The sequence below is a fragment of the Chiloscyllium plagiosum genome, unplaced genomic scaffold (genome assembly GCF_037043375.1).
Source record: "Chiloscyllium plagiosum isolate Xiang-an unplaced genomic scaffold, Cpla_swu_hap1 HiC_scaffold_37, whole genome shotgun sequence".
In the NCBI taxonomy this organism is placed as follows: Eukaryota; Metazoa; Chordata; class Chondrichthyes; order Orectolobiformes; family Hemiscylliidae; genus Chiloscyllium; species Chiloscyllium plagiosum.
This window is the reverse complement of record NW_028270175.1, coordinates 15029399-15046366: the sequence shown is the minus strand read 5'-3', so window position 1 is coordinate 15046366 and position 16968 is coordinate 15029399. Positions and strand designations below refer to the sequence as shown.

Below are 16968 nucleotides of genomic sequence, written 5' to 3'. Positions count from 1 at the left end.
AATTTTTGAATGATTGTAGAAGGCAAAATAGCATAAGTCAAATGATACTCAACATCTATGATTATCTTCTGAACAGGTGATCTACCTGGACCCATTTCATGTATCAACTAAACTTTACTTAAAGTACCAGCCTTGGCTCATTTGATAAAGTACCATTCTAGAGACTTTGAGTAAATGATCCATGCTGACAATGCAATACTGGAGAGTATATTGAAGAGTATTTTAGATCAGACATTAAACTAATGCTCTGTCAGTCCTTTCAAGTGGACAAACAAGGTCACATGGCAATTCTTGAAATAGGAAATTCAACAGTGTCCATGTAAATATTTATCACATAATTTATCATCATGAGAACAACTAATCTGGTCATTTACTACATTGTTTTTTGTGGGCACTGCTGTGTGCAATCCAGCTGCAGTCTTGCCCTACATTGCTATAGTACTAGCACTTAATTGGCTCTATCGGTGCTATAAGATATGTTAGAGTTATGAAAGATGTTATATTTTCCAGCATCTGCAGTCATTTTGGTTTTTAACAATTATTTTCTTCTTACTCACAAATTAACTTTCCTGCTCATAAACATATGCCCTCAAAAACTGTCAACCATCAGGAACACACAAAAAAATCCTGTATCTGCCAATATTGTCTTGTGCAAATTTAAAACAAGGAGGTGGAAGTTTACAGCAGCATTAATGGGAAAGAAAGTAAACCAATTCATGGCTGTGACAGTTGACATCTCCTTTCAGGGATTTTACCTTTAAAGGGAAATGATCTTCATGAAAAATGAATTTGCAACCTACTTTCTATTATTAGGGAACTATGAGGCAAGGTTTTCCATTATTACATTGATCAGAACATGTCATTGTGTTAAAGTATTTGCAAACAAATTTTGAAAAAGGGCAGCACAAATACTGTTTAATAAAAGCAGTTGCATTTCTAAAAAGCATGAAGGTTCAGACTGAAATTATTAGAGAAAGATATTAACTGCCTGGATCAGTGGATTAATTGCAATGCTATTTCATATTTACCAATAGTGCACATTTCACTTGTCATGTCTTATTGTTTTCATACCATGTATTATTTGTCCAGTAGCCCCTGTTATGCAAGGTAAACTGTATTATTATGGAAAAGAAAGAAAAATAATATCCTATATAAATGTACAATAAATTGAAACATGAGCTTGCTTAGACTAGCTAACCTTTTAAAAATATACAAATTACATTCTAATTTACTTATTCTTGATATTATAAAAAGGAAAAAAATGTTCTCCAGTAGCTTGTTGAAATTGAATTATATCTGCAGCAATGATTGATCTTGGTGTATATCCTAGCAAAATGTTTAACATCAGTAATGACGCTGTATAATAGGGAAAATATGTAGTCTAGATACAAAACACCACATTTCTAAATTCGCAGGAAACAGCTTCAATTAAATTATATTTTAGGGAGAAGATTTGCCATTTAATATATTAAGATTTTAAACTATAAAAGTTATGAACGGAAAATCAAATATGTACTAAAAAAAAATCAACTGAAGTGCGCTGTTAGTACATGGACATCACAGCTTCTTTAAAACGTTAATAAATATTCTGCAATTCTTAACCAATAAGCAAGGATTACTTAATTAGTTAGATGCCCTTTGCGGTTGAAACAAACTAAACAAAAGACACTGCGTAATTCTGTAATCGAACTAAAGCCAAAATTGTACAAACTCTTGAATGGTTTTGATCATTGGACATCGTCGACAAGGAAATAAAAACACTTTTTTGCTGCCGTCATCAAATATATATTATAAATGTGCACAGAGTTCACTCCACATCGGTGGGAATAATTTAAACATGAACAATATCAAAACACTGAATGTTATCAAGTAACCCGAAGAATCACAGGATGAAATATGGTAATAACAATTTAAGAGAGACCGAGACAACTTTCAAAGTTTAAAAATCCAACAAAGCTGTTTTAATGCTGCTCTTGACAACTGGAAAAGACAAAGTGGAATATTTCATCCAGATGTATCAATATCTAGTGCAGAAACCGAGGGTTACCTCGCTGCTAACATTTATTTTCCTCACCTGGAGTTAGAGGAGTTGTTGCGTTCGCTGTGCGAATGCAATTCAAGCCACCGCTTTACTCCCCGCTGGTCACAGGCGAAGTGCGTGTTGCCCGGACTTCAACTTACCAACATTGTCCGATTCCAAACGTTGCAGAGAAATCAGAGCAGGCGTCTCCGTCGCTTCAGCAACCAAAAGTGCATTTGAGATAGCTTTGTGTTACCTGGACTGGAGAAAAAGAGGGTAGAGAGTAACAGCTCCGCCTGGCTGGGGGCCAGAGGCAGAGTCTCTGACTGTTTATATATATATAAAGGCTGATTCATTCAGAGACAAGAAAGAGAGTGGGCACAGCCGCCACTCGGGCTTCTACAGGCGGGAAGAAAATACAATCAACAGGAGAGAGAAAAAGCTTAGTAAACAACAGTCGAGGACAGGGAAATGTAAAAAAAAACTTTCATTGTGGACAATTCCCCCCCCCGAACCACAAGACTAAATCGTGCAGATAAGAAATAATGCAGCTCCAAACGGGATTTGGAAAACCAAATGAGTAAATGCTTTATAATGAAAAATATGAATCCCTCGGAGCTGTTGGCAGATTGTTAAAAACCTAGGGAAAGTTTGCAAAATAGAAGTAAACGGGCTATATTCGCGTTTACGCAGCATTACTTATCTATAATGTCTGCAAATGCTTCACAAGATGGGTTTCTTTCGAATTGCAGCGATTGTACCAAAATAGATAATTGGAGGGCAAGCATGATGTTTCGAAATATTCAGAAAGCGGAAGTAAGTTAATAACCTATTGGTCTATTTTAGTGTAGTTGGTTACGAGATGAATATTGAACGGGATCTCTCAAGCCAATAATGTCAGTAAATATAAAACTTACCTTAAAATAGAAAAACAAGGACCCGGTGAAATGGTTCATTTGTACTTACCTCGACAGTTTAGCACTCCCTCAAAAAATGGCCTCACTAATAGACAAATCTTGGTCAGAAACTTAGTAAACACAAACATACAGACAGAGAAACACTGAAGTTTTAAGATAACAACACAAAACTATGCAGGATTGTAAGACAAACATCAAGAAAATAAATATCTACATATTGGTCTTGCGCAAAGTGCACACTTGCGGTCAGCGTGACATTTAGCTGAGGAAGTCATTTAGACTCGAAAGTTAACTCTTCACAAATGCTGTCAGACCTGCTGAGTTTCTCCAGCATCTTTTTTATTTCATATTTTCCAGCACCCGCAGTATTTTGCTTTCCTGTTGACTGTCTTTACATGGAACGAAACTACCTGTGACGTAATTTTCAACTTGCCATATCTTATGGCTTTCATTTTTTTTACTTGGCCTCCTAACTCAGCACAAAGGCTTCCTGGTTTCCTGTTGCCACAGTTCAACAATGCTTCTCCTCTAGTAAGAACGGCTCATATTTTCTTTCATTGTTTGTGCAACGATACATTTATTGACCAACTCCCAAAAAGTACCCCAAGAAAATGGTGGTTCTTCCAACTCTAGAGTTCTAGTTGCAACGAATTCCCACATGATGTTCGGCTGGGAATTCCATGACTTCGATCCAATGGTAATAAAGGAGATAATATACATTCAAGTCTTTAGCTAACATAAAGTTTGGCCTAGATAAAAGTGTATGTTGATCGGAAGTAAGCACTTTGAACAAGACTTATATACAGATATATCGTGAGTGACCTAAAAAGAAACTTAAAGAGATAGTCTTTCTATATTATTACACATCTCTTGGTAGAAAACATATAGGCTATTGAAACAAACAGGGTAATTTACCGAAGTCCATCCTAGAGGTACAATCTGCAGCGTCAAGTTATTCACACAAACGTTTAAATAATATCCTTTCATCATAATATCGTGCCTTCTGCATTAAAAATATTTACTCTGAGGAATTAGATTTTCTTTAAAGTGACTTTATCAACTCGTTTGGTAGCATTATAATTTGACATGAATAAGATGTTTAAAAAAAAGACTAAACAAATACATTACTGTGCAAATATTGCGTACTTTGTTGTAAAGGTATAAATATGAAGGCAGATTTAACAATATAAAATAGCGCATTTCGAGTCACTGCCTCTGTTGAGCGGGGAAAAGCAGGTGCTACAGGATGTTATTTTATTAAATCAATTTGTTATGACCACTTTGCTTCATACCCTACCTTTGCTGGAGAAACCTCATTTCCAAATACGAAAATCTCAGAAAACCGTTAATCCCTCACAACAGCCAATCATTACAAACTACATCTCCCAGAATGCAACGATAGCCACTTCCGTTGTTTATACCCAGATTCCATTGGTGAATCAAGCCGTCAATCAAAGCGGGAACGCATGCATTTCCTGTTTCTGGTGGCCTTCAGATCCCTCCCTTTAGTTGACGGTTGTCGGGAACTTGAAGAACGTTATGGAGTTAGACAGTGGGGTAGATGGTTAGGTCTCGTCCAACCGAACGGAACAAAGTGAGGTGAACCGGACAGGCCGAGGTGGGAGGGCCCAGTGTGTGGAGGGGCCGAGGGACAGAGTGAGGTGGGAGGGCCCGGTGTGTGGAGGGGCCGAGGGACAGAGTGAGGTGGGACGGCCCGGTGTGTGGAGGGGCCGAGGGACAGAGTGAGGTGGGACGGCCCGGTGTGTGGAGGGGCCGAGGGACAGAGTGAGGTGGGACGGCCCGGTGTGTGGAGGGGCCGAGGGACAGAGTGAGGTGGGACGGCCCGGTGTGTGGAGGGGCCGAGGTGGTTGTGATGAATTTCTCCGAGCTGTTCAAACAGTCGAACCAACTGTGCAGGCTGTCGCCTGATGGGAGATATTCGGTAAGTGGTTCAATTTTAACAGCATTAGATAGAGTAAACGCAGGAAGGATGACCGCGGAGTTCAAAACCAAGTCTAACGGTAAGCCATTTAGGACTGGGATGAGAAGTTTCTTCATTGAGAGACTAGTGAACCTGTGGAATTCTCTAAAATAGAAAAGCGTGAAAGAGTCACACAGCATGGAAACAGCTCCTTCGCTCCAATCCGTTCACGCCCAGTTTCCTAAACTGACCCCACTAAGAGTCATAGAGATGTACAGCGTGGAAATAGACCCTTTGGTCCAACCCATCCATGCCGACCAGTTATCCCAACCCAATCTAGTCCCAACTACCAGCACCTGGCCCATATCCCTCCAAACCCTTCCTGTTCATATACCCATCCAGATGCTTTCTAAGTGTTGCAATTGTACTTCTCCACTTCCTCTGGCAGCTAATTCTATACACGTACCACCCTGTGTGTGAAAAAGTTGGCCTTGGGTCTCTTTTATATCTTTCCCCTCTCTCCCGAAGCCTCATACCCTCTAGTTCTGGATTCCCCCACCCCAGTGAAGAGACTTTGTCTATTTATCCTATTCATGCCCATCATGATTTTGTAAACCTCCGCTCCAGGGAAAACAGCCCTAGCCTATTCAGCCTCTCCCAATAGCTCAAATCCTCCAACTTTGGCAATGTTCTTGTAAATCTATTCTGAGCCCTTTCAAGTTTCACAACAACTTTCCAATAAGGAGAGCAGAATTGCCCACAATACTTGAAAAGTGGCCGAACCAATGTCTTGTACAGCTACAACATGATCTCCAAACTCCTGTACTCAATACTCTGACCAATAGAGGAAAGCATACCAAACACCGCCTTCACTATCCTATCTACCTGCGACTCCATTTTCAAGGAGCTATGAACCTGCACTCCAAGGTCTCTTTGTTCAGCAACACTCCTTAGGACCTTATCATTAAGTGGATAAGTCCTGCTAAGATTTGCTTTCCCAAAATGCAGCGCCTCTCATTTATCTAAATTAAATTCTATCTGCCACTTCACCTCAGCCCAATGATTAAGATCCTGTTGTAATCTGAGGTAACCTTCCCTCTAAATCTTAAGTAAAAACAGAAGCTGCTGGAAAAGCTCAGCAGGTCTGGCAGCGTCTGTGGAGAGAAATTTAAAGTTAATGTTTCAGGTTGAGTGATCATTTTTCACACTTCCTCTAAATCTTTCCTATTCATGTCCCTGTCCAAATGTCTTTAAATATTGAACTGTACCTGCATCTACCACTTCTCTGGCAGTTGATTCCACAAATGAACCACCCTTTGTGGAAAAAGTTGCCCCTCAGGTACCTTTTTAAAATCTTTTTCTCCTCTTGCATTAAAAGTCCCCTAGTTTTGAACTCACTCACCCAAGGGAAGAGACCTTTGCTATTCACCTATCTGTACCCTGAAGATTTTATAAACCTCTATGTAGGGTTATCCCTCAACCTCAAGTATAAAAAGTCCCAGTATTTCTTTTTAACTCAAACCTTCCAGTTCAGGCAACATCCTGGTAAATCTTTTCTGGAGCCTCTCCAACTTAATAACGTCTTTTCCATAGCAAAGTGACCAGAACAGTACACAGTATGCCAAAAGAAGCCTTACCAATATCCTGTACAACATCCTGTTCCAACTCCTATGTGTACTCGTATGAGCAATGTACGCAAGCGGGCTTAAAGCTTTTTTAACAACCATGTCTACCTGTGATGAAACTTTCAAAGAATTATGTACCTGAATCCCGAGATGTCTGTTTGACAATGCTATCCAGGACCTTAACTGTGAGTGTCGTGCACTTGTTTGTTTTATCAAAGTGCAATACCTTACATTTATCCAAATTAAACTCTATCTGCCACTTAGCCCACTGGCCTGGTTGAAGAGGGGGTTAGGTATAGTTCTTAAGGGCTAAAGGAATCAAAGGCTACGGGGAGAAAGCAGGAGCAGGGTACTGAGTTAGATAATGTTGAATGGCAGAGCAGGCTCCAAGGGCTGAATGGCCTATTTCTGCTTCTGTTTTCAATGTTTCTATCAAGTCAGTAACTCGCTGTTTTTTTTAACCTGTCACTCATCCAACTCCCTCAGAGCCAGCTAACTCGCTGTTTATAGTCGCTCGCACTACTTCCCTTTTTAACGAGCATTAATAATCTCCCCTCACTCGGTAAGCTGGTTTGTACTGTGGTTGGTACCTCGTGTAATGTGTGAACAATTCTGTATACACTGCGCATCCAATTACAGATTTTTGTTTCGCCCTTTCAAACAACACTGATGTTCAAATAAAAGCAAAATACTGAAACAGTTGAAATGTTGGAGATACTCTGATTTGAATGCAAAGGGGAAAATACAAAATATAAAAATGCAAGAGTATAAGATCTGAAAGTTTTGAACTCTGTGTTGAATTCCGAAGGCAGTAAAGAGCACTTAATTTTCTTATTCGCTATTTTGAAATCGTCAAAATCCACATTTGAGTTCAGCAAGTTCAGACCATTAATTTTTGTCCTCCGTTTTGTGTCCCTGCCACCCCCCTACCCCCTGCGCCCAGTAAGAAAACCCAGTGCCTATCTTTCACGACTTTGGTTTCAGTCAGAACTGACCGTTATTCTGCTATTAACCAGAGGCAGAAATCACAAACCCCAATACCAGTCCACTTCTGGGACTCTGACCTGAGCACAGTAGCCCCTTAAAGTCCTGGGTGAAAGTTATTGGCCATGATATTAGCATCTATTCTGGACCTATTCTTTGCTCTCCCTTTTGGTCACTAAACTCCATCATTCTCTATCACTTTTGTGACCCTCCCTTCCCTTGCTTTTCTTGCTCCCCTGCCCCCAAATAGTATAAAGTCTGCCACTTTTTCAACTTTTCAGTTCTGAAGAAAAACAGTTATAGTTTTTAAATGTTAAATCTACTTCTGTTTCCACAGATGCTGCCAGACCTCTGATATTTCTCCAGCACTTTATGTATTTTAATGTGGGTTATTTTTAAAAAGAAATTCATCTTATTGCAGTTTGTGAAACCTAACAGAATATTGATATCAAGAAGCATAAGGAACAGTCAACCCTGCCATGCATGTCCACAAATCACCTAGAAGTCACTGTACGGGTGGATAAGGTGATCAAAAAGGCATGCTGGGTGCTTACCTTTCTTAGCAGAGGAATAGAATAGGAGATCAGAGAGGATATGTTGGATCTTATAAAATGTTAGTTAGGACGCTGCTGGAGTATTATGTGCAGTTTGGTCACCATACTACAAGAAAGATGTTTTTGCACTAGATCGGGTACAGAGGAGTTTTGTAAGGGTGTGACCTGAATTGGAGAATTTGACATTGAAAAATATTATTTTATTTTTCAAACCATTGACGCTGATGGGAAGCATGAATGAAGTGCATTAAGTATGAGGGGTCGAGATTGTGGGTAGGAAAGATATATTCCTTTTGGTATGAGTCTCTCAACTAAGAGTCATAGAGATGTACAGCATGGAAACAGACCCTTCGATCCAACCTATCCATGCTGGCCAGATATCCCAACCCAATCTAGTCCCACCTGCCAGCACCTGGCCCATATCCCTCCAAACCCTTCCTATTCATATACCCATCTAAATGCCTCTTAAATGTTGCAATTGTACCAGCCTCCACCATGTCCTCTGGCAGCTCATTCCATACACGTATCACTCTCTGCGTGAAAAAGTTGCCCCTTAGGTCTCTTTTTTATATCTTTCCTCTCTCACCCTAAACCTATGCCCTCTAGTTCTGGAATCCCCAATCCCAGGGAAAAGACTTTGTCTATTTATCCTATCCATGCTCCTCATAATTTTGTAAACTTCTATAAGGTCACCCCTCAGACTCCACTCCAGGGAAAACAGCCCCACCTGTTCAGCCTCTCCCTATAGCTCAAATCCTCCAACCCTGGCAACATCTTGTAAATCTTTTCTGAACCCCTTCAAGTTTCACAACATCTTTCCGATAGGAAGGAGACCAGAATTGCACACAATATTCCAACAGTGGCCTAACCAATGTCCTGTATAGCTGCAATATGACCTTCCAACTCCTGTACTCAATAAAGGAAAGCATACCAAACGCCTTCCCTATCCTATCTACCTGCGACTCCACTTTCAAGGAGCTATGAACCTGCTCTCCAAGGTCTCTTTGTTCAGCAACACTCCCTAGGACCTTACCATTAAGTATATAAGTCCTGCTAAGATTTGCTTTACCAAAATGCAGCACCTCGCATTTATCTGAATAAAACTCCATCTGCCACTTCTCAGCCCATTGGCCCATCTGGTCCAGATCCTGTTGTAATCTGAGGTAACCCTCTTTGCTGTCCACTACACCTCCAATTTTAGTGTCAGTGCAAACTTACTAACTTTACCTCTTATGCTCACGTCCAAATCATTTATGTAAATGACAAAAAGTAGAGGATCCAGCACTGATTCTTGTGGCACTCCACTGGTCACAGGCCTCCAGTCTGAAAAACAACCCTCCACCACCACCCTCTGTCTTCTACCTTTGAGCCAGTTCTGTATCCAAATGGCTAGTTCTCCCTGTATTCCATGAGATCTAACCTTGCTAATCAGTCTCCCGTGGGGAACCTTGTCGAATGCCTTACTGCAGTCCATATAGATCACATCTATTGCTCTGCCCTCATCAATCTTCTTTGTTACTTCAAAAAACTCAATCAAGTTTGAGACATGATTTCCCATGCACAAAGCCATGTTGACTATCCCTAATCAGTCCTTGCCTTTCCAAATACATGTACATCCTGTCCCTCAGGATTCCCTCCAACAATTTGCCCACCACAGAGGTCAGGCTCACCAGTCTATAGTTCCCTGGCTTGTCTTTACCGTCCTTCTTAAACAGTGGCGCCATGTTTGCCAACCTGCAATCTTCTGGCACCTCACCTGTGACTATCGATGATACAAATATCTCAGCACGAGGCCCAGCAATCACTTTTCTAGCTTCCCACAGAGTTCTCAGGTACACCTGATCTGGTCCTGGGGATTTATCCACCTTTAACTGTTTCAAGGCATCAGCACTTCCTCCTCTGTAATCTGCACATTTTGCAAGATGTCACCATCTATTTCCCTATAGTCTATATCTTCCATATCCTTTTCCACAGTAAATACTGATGCAAAATATCCATTTAGTACCTCTCCCATTTTCTGTGACTCCACACAAAGGCTGCCTTGCTGATCTTCGAGGGGCCCTATTCTCTCCCTAGTTACCCTTTTGCATAAATTTCGACTAAGAGATTTGGAGGGCTTTCAACTGGACATTCCCCACCCTGCCCAGATATTGGTTAGGCTCTGGAACTCCTTTTCTGGAAGCCTAGCACAGACAAGAACGTCAAAACCATAAGTACTTGGGCATGTGCTTAAGTGTTTCAGCCTTTTCCCATTCATTCCACAGTCAGAAATACAGAAAAATAAAGATCTTTGCAATAGCAAATAATGTTATTATTCAGGGAATTATTCTGTAAAGGGGACTGAATTCAGTCCCCTTTTTTACTTTTTGTTTTGCTGTTTTCCAAATTAAATTTATGGATATAATTTCACCACTGGATTCTACCATCAACCAAAGATCTGGCAGGTATAAAGATCTGCCAGGTATAAAGTATAAGGATGACTGGAGGGACACAGATTTCTAATTGCTGATTCAGCTTATTGCTTTATGTCAATGAAATCATTTCAAGTGTGTATCGTTTTTCTTTGAGATACTAATGGACTTTTGATAATGAGGACAACTGGCTGGTAAAATCAATATTTGCAAATGGTCATCCAGAAGCAAGTTTGAAATTTTGTTGTGGGATTTGCTGCATTACTTTTGAATAACACTTTTTTTTAAACAATAAGTTGAAGATCATGCGTGTAAGTTTTTAAAAATGAGATTTCCTAGTGTTTCTTTTAACTTGACGAACAAAAGTTATTATGTCACCGTCTGTAGGTGGGATTTATGGGCCAGTGATTATGCAAGTACAATGTTCTCTCTCAGAATCTCATCTTAGTGTTGAGTTAAAATGCACTCTTCTGCAAGGTTTAATGACCACTGTGAAATGAAATTTTGCGAGATTAAAAATATAACTAATGTGTTTGATTCTTTTGTACAGGCTGTTTGCGTCCAATACCGACTTGTAATTCGTGATGCGCGAACCTTGCAGGTCCTGCACCTGTACACATGTTTGGACCAGATTCAGTATGTTGAATGGTCTGCTGACTCTCTTTTCATCTTGTGTGCCATGTACAAGCGTGGACTTGTGCAGGTAATGTTCTTCTGTCAGTTACTATTTTTATTTGTTTAGTGTCTTTGATTTATGTTTCACCAGAAATTGTATGCCATATAATTTTGTAAGATGTTTCCTGCAGTGTATGTACATAGCAATTTGGAAGCTTCCTGCTGAGGTCTGAAAACATGAATGTTGAAATCAGAAAAGACCAATTGACCCTTTGTCATTTCTGTGCAGGAGTTAGCCTGAATATTTTCTGTTTCGTTCTGATTTTGTGACGTTTGCTGTACTATTGGAATGTGATTATTTTAGGCATTATGTAGTGGATTATCTTAAGCTAACATGATTTGAACAGTACATTTAAATAATGTGGTAGCATTCATTATTTAGCATATTGTTATAACAAGGTCCACAGCGGTGAATAAATTAATCTGTTCATTCCTGATGCTAATATAATAGAGTTTTGAATCTTTAAGCAGATGTTTTCTTCCCAATTTCTTATGTACTTAAACATACTGTAAAGCTATGAAGCAAGAAGCTAGGCAGACATTGAGGTAGTGAAATTTAAGTTAGTTTTATTGTAAACACACTCAAGCAAGGTATAAACTCATTGGAAAGTAAAAGCTTGTCAAGAATTCCTCAACATGTAAACATATACCTGATCATGTGGGTAAACAGGACAAGGGGAGGTAGATTGAAAAAAAGTACCTCTCAACAAAGAGATTATGCTTTCTGATGTTGATCTTGAGGATTTGGTGGTAGTGGGGGAGATGGGTTGTGATAATTGTGATAGCTTCTCTTCTATCCTATCTCATGTGCTCTTTGACCTCCAATGTCCATGAGACCTACCTCTTGTTCTCTCACCCCCATTACAGAAAGCAAGATTCTACTTTGTGTTATCTTACTATCCATCCATATTAATAATATGTCAGATTTGATTTAATCTTTGGTTTGTTGACTGACTATAAATTAGCTGAAATTCATGTGGTATATGTGGAAAATGAAGGTTGCATTTTTCATGAAATTTTATAATGTGTGATCAATAGGCTTCACTTAAATATTACCTAAAGTACCAGATCTATGAAGGCAACAAAATCAAAAATTGTTAGGAAAAACTCAGCAGGTCTGGCAGCATCTGTGGAGAGAAAGCAGAGTTAACATTTCGGGTCCAGTGACCCTTCAGAATGCCCTTCAGTTCTGAAGGAGGGTCGCTGGATCCGAAATGTTAACTCTGCTTTCTCTCCTCAGATGCTGCAGGAGCTGCTGAGTAGAGCCATAGATTCATAGAGATGTACAGCATGGAAACAGACCTTTTTGGTCCAACCCGTCTATACCAACCAGATATCCCAACTCCATCTCGTCCCACCTGCCAGCACCTGGCCCATATCCCTCCAAACCCAGAGGGCAGAGCAGTAGACGTGATCTAACTTCAGTAAGGTGTTCAACAAGGTTAGATCTCATGGAATACAGGGTGAACTTGCTATTTGGATACAGAACTAGCTCAAAGGGAGAAGACAGAGGGTGGTGGTAGTGGTGGTGGAGGGTTGTTTTTCAGACAGGAGGCCTGTGACCAATGGAGTGCCACAAGGATTGGTCCTGTAATTCCTAACAATTTCAGATTTCTAGCGTCTGCAGTTCTTTGGAAGGCAGTGGTAGTTTTAACATTGTATAATTACTAGATGCTCAGTAAAGTTAATATATGACCATTTAATGAATTAAATTTACAATCACATGCTTGATAAATGTAATTAGTTGAACTGAATTACAAATATTTCAGAGCAGATGTTCAAATTTTTAAAATTTGAGTAATGTTATATTAAAATATACATTTAGGGAAAAATTGCAGCCTCAAGCAAACACCTAAACAATTTTCGTGTGTGTGTGTGTTTCAAAAGGGTTAATAGATACTGTTTGTGTGTGTTTCAAAAGGGTTAATAGATACTTTCAAACAGTGACTAAACTCCCCAATTGCTTGCTCCCATCTTTTTCATGTCAGTGTTTATCCCTCCTGTTCCTACTATACTTGTGTTTCTTCTCAACTTGGAGTTCTCCATTACTATTCCAGTGATGTTACCCATATGCCCCCCCCCCCCCATATTAACCAGAAGCAATTTGACTGCTCATGCTGATTAACTTGGTATTCCTCAGCTAATGCTTACTTGCAAATGGAGCACTTAAGCCCCATTGTGGGGATTAAGTAATTTTTAAAAGTTTGATAACTTACGCCATTCACACATGATAGAACCTTATTTACCATTCAATGCAGACATCTTTCATCTGTCACATGGAATTACCATTTCAACATTCTATTGCAAGTTTCAATATGATGAAAGACACATTTGGCAAGAGCACCATTATGTTTGCAGAGATATCCAGTACCAATCTTTCACGTCCATTTTGTCATCTAAAGTTCTTTATGGATTAAAACATTTGCTGCATAGCTCTTTTCTATCTCTTGCTCTGGTAAGGAGTTACCTGCATTATGACAGATTGCTTGTGTTCATGATAATAGTTTGCTTGTGGCTTTTCTTAAAGTAGGTCTGGTCCTTGGAACAGCCTGATTGGCACTGCAAGATTGATGAGGGATCAGCTGGGTTGGTGGCCTCACGCTGGAGTCCAGATGGACGTCACATTCTCAATACTACAGAGTTCCATGTAAGGATAACGTTCCCACAGTGTAGTACCAACTTTTGCTTCTGCTTAAATAGGAATTAGGTGGTTGTTTGACATTTGATCTGTTTATACAATATTGTATAGCTGTAAGTGATAAAATCTGCCTTTTGATGATGAGATTCAGATGTCGTGAAAAACTCATACCATGGCCTGAGCTAATTGTCCTATATTTTAAAATTTGTACTTTTTAAAATTAAATTTTATTTTTTTTTTCAATGGTGCCATTAGCATTAGAAAAGCATTGGATCATTTGACAGGATATCACTTATTATAAAGTTAACATTTTAAAAATTATCTTATTGACATTTGGATCCTTACTGAAATGCAAGACATGGTAAATATCTCAATTTTATTTTTGAAGTTGGCGAGCTTGTTTCATTGCTCGATCAAGTATTATTTGAGTTGTAGGGAATTTTTTATTAATGTGTTTCAAATACTCTTCTGGCAAGCCGCCTTTTCTTCAGTCTTGGTCACCTTTTAGCCCATGCAGAACTGTTGCCTGTATCCAATTTGAAACAATCTCTCCTCTCCAATAACAACACGTCTTTTGTGAAATGCATTGTCACTTAGTCCATTAATATTTCAAATTTAACGTTTTAAAACTTGTATATAAATCCCTTCGTCTTTGCTTGTCTTCATTTTTTAATATTTTCCTTCAGTCTATAAGTGCCCCTCGTCTCAAATCCTCCATTCTTGCATGTCAGTTTGTGTCTTGGTCTCTCCCTTTTTCTGACAATTGGTGTCTGTACTTCAATTTGGAATTCCTTCCCTAAATGCATCCAGGCCGTCTTTTAAGATTATCAATAGCATCCCCCTTTAGAAGACCAAGTTGAGAGATTTCTTCACTCTGAATTGTTGGAATTCTCTGCCCCAGACAACTCTGGAAGTAGCATCATTGAGCAGGTTCAGGACAGAAATCGACAGGTTTCTGGAAAGTAATAACGTTTTAAGGAATATGGAAGTTGTGTGACCAAAAGCATTGAGGAGGTGATCTGCTATGACCCAGAAAAGGTGGGACAGGCTCAATTGGACTAAATGGCCTCGTCTTTTCTATGTTCCTGTTTTTGACTATCCAACTTACATCCTCTTTGGTTTGTCTCCCACTCTTTGGAATGCTTTTTCCAAGGTCAAGCATGCAATGTAACTGTGGAGAGCTGCTTTAGTCATTTTTAGCCATTTCAAACAAGAGCAAAGATTGAAGATACTGAACGCGCAGACAAGTACACTTTCCAAGTCTGTATACTAATCAGGATTGAAGATCCTGGTTAATTATTCAGTCTGTAATTCAGAATAATTAAACTTTTACAGTCGCACATTAACTGACATCTTGACTGAGGTTTGATTATGCTTGATTCACTCATGATATCTAGAAATGCCTGGAAGCACTGGATACTGCAAAAGCTATGCACCCTGACAACATTCCACTGTAGTACTGAGGATTTGTGCTCCAGAGCATGCTGAGCTTGTAGTTCTTCCAGTACAGCAACAGCACTGGCATCTATCCAACAATATGAAAGTTTGGCCAGCTATTCCCTGTCAGCAGAAACCTCTGTTCATCTTTGAACCAATGTATGTGGATCAACTATGGAGGCCTAAAACTGCCAGACCCGATCCTATCATCTTGTGTTCCTTCAAGAACTTGTACTGTCATTTTCCCTGAGATCTAATTAAGCGAAGGCCAAGACTTCAAACTTCTGCAAATGTATAAAGTTGACAGGAAAAGACTAGTGAATTCCTCAAGTCTGCTTTGAAGACCAAGATGGCTGCAGCATCATGACTAGACTCTTCCTTTTAGTCCATGCAATAATCTGCATGCCATTCCAATCTGTGTTGGTCTTGTGACATAACATTACCAACCAATCTATCAGAAAAGCCTAAACATTGGATAATTGGAGAATTACTTCAAGGACTGCAGCATAACAACAATATTTTATTAAAATACTTCATTATCATGCTTTTAGCATCTTTTAGAAGTCAGGACAAAATTGTAGTTGAAATGTTGTTAATTCTGAATGAGATTCTACCCTTGATTAAAATGCTTTGAACAGTGGGACATGTACTGAATAATTCAGCCAAAACCTGTGCTGACAGACATAGCTATGAAAAGACATCCTCTGAACAAGCAGAGTTTGGTTTATCAATTTGGGGCTATTGTACTGCTAGTTCTCTTTGAATTGTACAGTGAAGATTAACAACTTTGCACCTTGGAATGTTTCACCCGGTGCCATCCAGCTCTGGAATATGATCTATCTGGTGTTATTTACAGATGGTACAAAACCAAACCTTTTATATACAACATTTTTTAAAAGGTAGAAACTCCAAAAAAGCTCACTATTTGTGATTTTGTTTGCACATTCTTCCCGTGTCTGCGTGGGTGCTCCAGTTTTCTCCCATAGTCCAAAAATGTGCAGGTTAGGTGAATTGGCCATGCTAAATTGCCCATAGTGATAGGTGTGAAGGGGTAAATGTTGGGGAATGGGTACGGATGGGTTGCTCTAATCTAATCTAAAAAACTTTGTTACAATGACAGATGAAGGTATTGCAATATTGCAGTATTAAGATAGATGGATGGCATAAAGAAATCTTCAGGTGGTGGTTCCTTTACATCTGTTACCCTTGTTCCAGGTAGGTAGTTGGTGCCACAAGTTTGGAAGATGTTGTTGAAGGAACTTTCGTAATGTTGCGTTATAGCATTTTGCAGATGATGCACATTGTCACTGTCACTGTTGGATGTTTTACGTTGAGGGTTAGATGCCAGTCAAGTGGATTGATTTATCTTGGATAGTATCAAGCTTGTTGAATAGTGTTTGAGCTTCATTCATTGAGGTGAATTTGTGAGTATTCCGTCACACATCCGAATTGTCTCTTGTGGGTCGTAGGCAGGTTTTGAGAATGAGTTATTTACTGCAGAATTCTACCAGCTTTTGTATTATTGGTGTTTTAGATTGACAATTCAATTTTGTTCAGTTGCAACCTTCAAGATGTTAGTGGTACTACCATTGAATGGCAAGTTGACCTAGTTAAATTTCTTGCTTGGTTATTGGTTATTGTGTGGTACTTGTTGGGAATGTTACTTGCCACGTATGAGCCTTCAGTACTATTGCCAGGGTTTTGTCGGATCCTGTAGGCTTTACAGTATCCAGTGTATTTAGTGATTTCTTGATATCATGTAGAGTGAATAAAATTGGTAAGAGAC

General features: G+C 39.4%; 2 protein-coding genes across 6 annotated transcripts in view; one reads left to right on the top strand and one right to left on the bottom strand.

Annotated features, from left to right (window-relative positions):
* The window catches only part of tp73 (tumor protein p73), a 241559-nt gene extending 239371 nt beyond the window's left edge, over positions 1 to 2188 (bottom strand). For 3 of the 4 annotated variants that reach the window (XM_043676040.2, XM_087980374.1, XM_087980375.1), the window contains exon 1: positions 2075 to 2188. The gene's annotated coding sequence lies outside the window, so the exon portion shown is untranslated. Of the gene's footprint in view, positions 1 to 1028; positions 1096 to 2074 lie in introns of those variants that run through there. The other variant, XM_087980373.1, reaches the window with a different exon arrangement.
* Positions 2189 to 4490: 2302 nt separating this feature from the next.
* wrap73 (WD repeat containing, antisense to TP73) overlaps positions 4491 to 16968 on the top strand; it is a 37610-nt gene continuing 25132 nt past the window's right edge. The window contains exons 1-3 of one of the 2 annotated variants that reach the window (XM_087980372.1): positions 4491 to 4879; positions 10983 to 11135; positions 13638 to 13754. In XM_087980372.1, coding sequence (XP_087836498.1) covers positions 4811 to 4879; positions 10983 to 11135; positions 13638 to 13754 — 339 coding nt within the window. In that variant the 5' untranslated portion in view covers positions 4491 to 4810. The remainder of the gene's footprint in view (positions 4880 to 10982; positions 11136 to 13637; positions 13755 to 16968) is intronic. The other variant, XM_087980371.1, reaches the window with a different exon arrangement.